Source organism: Lytechinus variegatus, chromosome 12 (genome assembly GCF_018143015.1).
Source record: "Lytechinus variegatus isolate NC3 chromosome 12, Lvar_3.0, whole genome shotgun sequence".
In the NCBI taxonomy this organism is placed as follows: Eukaryota; Metazoa; Echinodermata; class Echinoidea; order Temnopleuroida; family Toxopneustidae; genus Lytechinus; species Lytechinus variegatus.
This window is the reverse complement of record NC_054751.1, coordinates 17653978-17660019: the sequence shown is the minus strand read 5'-3', so window position 1 is coordinate 17660019 and position 6042 is coordinate 17653978. Positions and strand designations below refer to the sequence as shown.

The following is a 6042-nucleotide window of genomic DNA, read 5'->3' as shown; positions in this document are numbered from 1 at the left end:
GAAGGAAAGATGACCATGCGCATGGCGGCATATGGACTACAAAAGCCGACACATGACAATAATGGCTAAATGTCTTCATATATGCATCAGAACTACACAAATTAGTTTAATAGACTCCTATCTTGACCATAATGACCAATGATTTCCTTTGCAAAATATGATAAATGCAAGATGGTGATCTCATAAATTCCCGTGTAACAATTAACTCCCCCTTTCCTTGACATTAGGAACATTAATTAAATTAAACATTTTAAACTTTTCACTTTAAACATTAAAGTGAGCCAAAAGTTTTCCCAACCCACTTTTATGTTTCATGTGTTCAAATTTGTCACTCCAATAATGTTCAATGTGATTTTACATTAAACCCAATGAAGAGAAACAAATCCTATTTTTTATTGCAATAATCTATTTGTCTTTTTTACTTTGTTGCACTAAAAAAATTAAATATTTGGACACTTAATCATCAATACATGCAAATCACTGAGATATGTGCATACACGGTTAGGTGAATCAGAGACAGGTGCTCGTAAGGTAAGAGTGACTTTAAGAACGACTGGTGAACATTAATTCTTACACGCTAAATAATCACCAATGAACATTTGATGGTGAATATCATTTACAAGTAAGGATCACCAGTCATTCTTAACTTACAAACAGCTTTATGAAATGGCCCCTCAAGGGTTATTGAACTTTCAATTGGTGAACAACAAGGTTATAACCATGTGATACAATTATAACAAGATCATAATAATCAATACTGAAATAAAAAAGAATACAATTGTCCAATACCATCATGCATATCATAATATATAATACGCAACAGCTGCATCTTCTGATGGTGGCAATATCTGGCAATTAAATCTCCTTTCATTCTTATGTTAATCAGAATCAAATCATTACTATGTGAGCAATCAAATCTAAAACAAATTTAAAATATCAAAAACCAGGATATCCAACCTATCTTCCACTGCTAAGATCAAACATATCAATTACAAAGCATTCCTCTTGTGTGTGTTTCTATAACAGCTTTTAAATAGTTTTTGTCGCTTTTACTATGTAAGGAGACATTTACAACCATTTATGAATTCAGATTTTTATACACTTATCGTTTTGTCTATCTAGTACTTGTGTTCCTTTCATTTCATATAGTATTTTATTTCACATGCATGCTATTACAGATCTAAACATGTAAACATTAAATAATCAAATATTAGATTTAAAACAGTAATTTGTAAACATATTAAAAGAACAACACTTTTGCTTCATGGTACATCATATGAACTCAGCAAAATTTGTTACAGCATAAAGAGGCTGACATGCAGACAGTATCATATCAAATTTCATCTGCATGCCAATAATAATGATCATATTTGCTCATATAGTGCTTTGAATTTTATCATGAATCTCTAAGCTCAACAATAATGCAGCAGTATTAACCTGGCTTTAGCAGAGCAGCTGTTATGCGCCCTGCATAATGTAAATGATTTACGGGAAAAATTCAAAGAATAACTGCATATCAAATGTCAGCCTTCTAGTATCCCGATGCCTGCAAAACTAAAAGAAAGCAAAATTTTTCTTAAAAAGAAACATAAATCTGTTTTTTGTAATACATGAAAAGATGGAATCCTGACTTTTGCTGGGAACACAGAGTTTGGCATTTCACATCTCAGAGTTTAACTATTGTAAAAATTGTTTAAAAGGTGTTAAATCATTTCAAGGATTTAAATTCATTATAAATGAAGTCAATAGTTGTGGGTGCGATCTTTCATATTTTCTATAATAGAAGCAAAGAATGAAAAAAGTGAATTTACATATGTGATTATATGTTCAGGAAAAGCATTAAAAAATGCATATGTACCATCTTGTTACAAAAAGGAATTTTCAGGTGGGGGGGTATACAAACTAAAGTGACACAATATAACAAACATCTTTTGAAAATTCTTAGTAAGGAATTAAAGAAATTTGTTGCTTTATCATAACAAAATCATGTACTTTAGCTTATCAATTGTTTGCTCGAAAGAAGTAATAATTGTTATAGGAATATAATACTTCTGAAAAATCTACCATAATCTAAGCGCTGACAGAAATGTATTAGAGTAAAGACATTACTCTTTCCTCTCGCAACTTCTTTTAGCTGCCTTATCTTTTATACAAATTTACATACATAAGAAATCAATTAAATACAAAATCATAGCATTTCAAAGAATGACTGAACTGATATCATAGCACTACATTTCAGTTCAACCATTGTGACAATGAGCAATATTAATACTTCATCTTAAATGCTTTGTGTTGACATAATTATACAAGATTGTCATCATAAGAATAAATCAAAATTTCATGGCACCTTTAAATTCATTTATATTACAAATCCGTGTTAAGCTAGCAGTCTTTGGCTAGAGCTAAAAATTTGTTCATCATTAGAATAAATTTTCTTTCTATATGGCACCTTTGAATTCATCGATACTATGAATCGATCTTTACCGGTAGCTAGCTGTCTTTGGCTAGAGCTAGAAACAGTCAATCATTAGAATAAGTGAACTTTCTATGGCACTACCAAATTCATTGATATTACAAGTCGATGCTTAGCTAGCCATCTTAAACTAAAGCTAGAAATAGTAAATGTTGATTTTATTTTAAGTCACGACCAGGCAGCACTATTATCCAACACACCGGAGTTGGGAGAGTCAAACACATGTCAAATGCCTCAAGTGGAACAACTTACTAACAAAGTCACAGTTTTCTCTATTAAAATGATCACAGCACAGTTCAATTCTACTGTTTCAACAGTATCAGAAATTAAAAAGAACAATCCTAGTTTTCAAACTCCTGGGCCCGTATTCTGAAGTCGGGTTTAACTTAAACTCAGGTTTAAAGTTGTGGTGTAAGTATGGGAAGCCAAAAGTATCAATTTTTTTTTATTAAGTTGTCTCTTTCTAATGTTTACTGTGCACTTCCTGATTCATCGATGGTGAAGACAATAATCTCCTTTTCCCCTAGACAATTATAAATGATTTGAGAGCCAAAGGAGCTGAAGTATGATATGATATCTCTACTGTTAGTGATTTATGTAACAATTGGTTCTCCATACTTAAACCACAACTTTAAACCTAAGTTTAAGTTAAACCCGACTTCAGAATATGTGCCCTGGTGTTTACCATTGAAGAATGCAACAATTTCAAATTATATCTTTGTTCCCAAAGGTGTGTGACTAATAATACACCAATTGTCAGATAATAGGTAAGTACACATAAATTTAGATAAAAATCACAATGAAAATATGTAAGCTAATGAATTAGTAATAAAAATATGCAAAAACAAGAGAAAGAAGATAGAAGTAACAAGTAATAATAGTGGAAATATGTGTTCATGTTTTTCTTCCTTTCCTTCTTGTGATCTCTTTAACCCTATCTAGGCCGGGGGGGGGGCCTCGGAGGCCCCCCCTCAACAAATTGCGCGATATTTTCACCGTGCCAAATTTTTTGACCGCGCCGCTCGCTGACTTTTTACTTTCAAGTCTTGCGCAACTTTTGAGACCAATTTTGCATCACCCGGGTACGTGGTTCCGAAATTACGCAACATTATGTAAGTGCATGTCAGACCGAAAATTGCTCAAAAACGTGATTTTGTGTACAAAGTCAATGCAAATTGTGTTTTCAACCAAAATTCATAAATGTATGATTATTTTTAGTTTTGCTAGTCTAAATGTATTCATTTTATGCTTTTTATGATCACAGAAGTGTCCCCAACCAATTTCATTGAAAAAACAATGAAAAACAAAAGGTCAAAAAACAAAGAAATACATAAGAAATTGCAAAAAACAATATAATACATAAGAAAATGATTTGATATCACAATTTTTTTCATGTACACTTGCTAAGGACACCACAAAGAGTTTCTCTACCTAAAATTAGTACATTTGGAGCTTTATTTAGGGAGATAGAGGAAAAAGTATGATTTCGCATACTAATTACGCATAAATTAGCATAATCACTTAATAGCGATTAGCATGAAATAAATTACTATACAATCTTGTAGATTATGTCCCAGGCAACCCGCGTGCCAATTTTCGGCGCGATCGCGCGGTCGACGGCCAAGATCTTAGGGGGGGGCCTGGGAGGGCCCCCCCCCCGGCCATAGGAACTCCCAAAATACCCCGGCCTAGATAGGGTTGAAAAAAAATTCATTTGAAAAGTCTTTTATTTCTATCAAAAATATGTTCACACAACATAAAACTCTCACAATCTAAACCATATTAAGATTTTTCTTTAAAAAAATGTTTTTTAAATGAAAGTTCATCAGATTGTCACAAGCATATTGATGAAATTAAATAAAGTCTGTATCGACAATTCAATTTTGATCAATGTAAATATTCCATTCATGATTTTCACAACAGTATTACCTGAGCAAAAGAAACAAATATAATAGCGGGGAAAACCAAGAATGATAATGCAGAAATAATTATCGATGTTTCAGGGTGGGATTTCACTTGAAAAAGGGGGATTTATAGAAAGGCTCTCTTAAAGAAGTATAATTGATTTCAATTAGACTCATCTACAGATTGATCTCAAATCAAATTGAATTCCATTTTAGATTAATCCCAACGTAAAGCGGGCCCCTGGATTGACGCCAATAATTTTTATTAACAACTATGACTCACCTCTTGTGAGGATGAAATATAGTAAAAGGTTTTTCTTTTCTGTCTACGGATTCATTGTGTCAAAATTACCATCAATATTTACTTTGCCATCAAATGGTAGGTAACCAAGAAACTGTGATGTGATTGGTCGTTGAGCAATGATGGTAGTTACTATTGATACAATTTTTTTATGCACTGAGCTTTGGACCCTCAGTCTTCAAAATTGTCTAGACTTTTCAATATTGCAAATACTCCCGAAACAAGAAGATAACGTGGTGGGACTGTACGGTGGGTTAAGGTATAGTTGTCAGCAACATAAACTACAAAGATGCTGACGATTACCTGTAATTGTTCGGTTAAATCTCACTAAAGACGGTTATACCTAAGTCTCTGGAAAACTGGCATGGATCGCACAAAATATAAAAAAGGATTCTCATATCAAGCAAGCAATATACACCAATAAAAATTCGAAACAATCATACATTCTCATAATAGTACATTTCTTTTTTTAATCATTCACGCTGATAGAATTGCAGATAGATGCAATAGACTGAATGAGTGCCATGCAAATGCAACCAAGTGTTCTATGTCCAAGGCTCTTTCACATCAATACGTTCTCCTTGTGGCGTATTCCAACACCAGGCTTGCAGCACCGAGCAGGGCCGAATCTGTCAAGTGTGAACTGACGATTTCCACATCGGACATTGCCGAGGGGAGACTGTGGGAGGTTACCGCTTCTTTGACGGGTTCCAGGTACACGCTGGACAGGACACCGCACAAGATGACAAGGCTTGGGTTCAAGACATGGAGAAGGGATGTGATGGCTATCCCAAGGGCTCGGGCACCTATAACAACAAAGGTACAGGATAGATGTGAAATGGTGCTGTTGTTTTGACTATCACCATGGAATCGGAAGACCATGTGTTAAAATTTAATTGCACAAGACTCCATTGGCACGACACTTTGCAAGGCACTTCTTAAATTAGTCGCTGGAAGGATACAAAAGCAAATACAGTATGCTTGGCAATTCGAGCTTGGAAGCTCTGCAGGGGAACGGTTACACTGCACCCGAATATACAGCCTGATTCAGATGATCAGTTTGATGATATATCCTTAAGCACATGCAGGTACATTCTTGCTACATGTATATTTCGCGTAATTGCCATTTAAAGCGAGAGCTACCATTATTCTATGCAATTCTCGGTTCCATCAATAGTTTGAGGAAAAACAGTTGACCAGAAGGTGACCAGATTGCTTGTAAAGCAGAGGTCTTGCACTGGCAAATAGTGGTCTCTAAATAACCTCATTATCAAGGCTCCAATGAAATGTCTGACTATTAGTCCCTACATGATGATCATTTGCTTTCAAAATCAGGTTTATAGAAAAACAAACATACATTTTTC

General features: G+C 34.2%; 1 protein-coding gene across 4 annotated transcripts in view; it reads right to left on the bottom strand.

The window, feature by feature from the left end:
* Positions 1 to 4268: 4268 nt before the first annotated feature.
* LOC121424852 (bifunctional UDP-N-acetylglucosamine 2-epimerase/N-acetylmannosamine kinase-like) overlaps positions 4269 to 6042 on the bottom strand; it is a 44574-nt gene continuing 42800 nt past the window's right edge. For all 4 annotated transcript variants that reach the window (XM_041620674.1, XM_041620676.1, XM_041620675.1 and 1 more), the window contains one exon: positions 4269 to 5484. In XM_041620674.1, the coding sequence (XP_041476608.1) occupies positions 5246 to 5484 (239 nt within the window). In that variant the 3' untranslated portion in view covers positions 4269 to 5245. The remainder of the gene's footprint in view (positions 5485 to 6042) is intronic.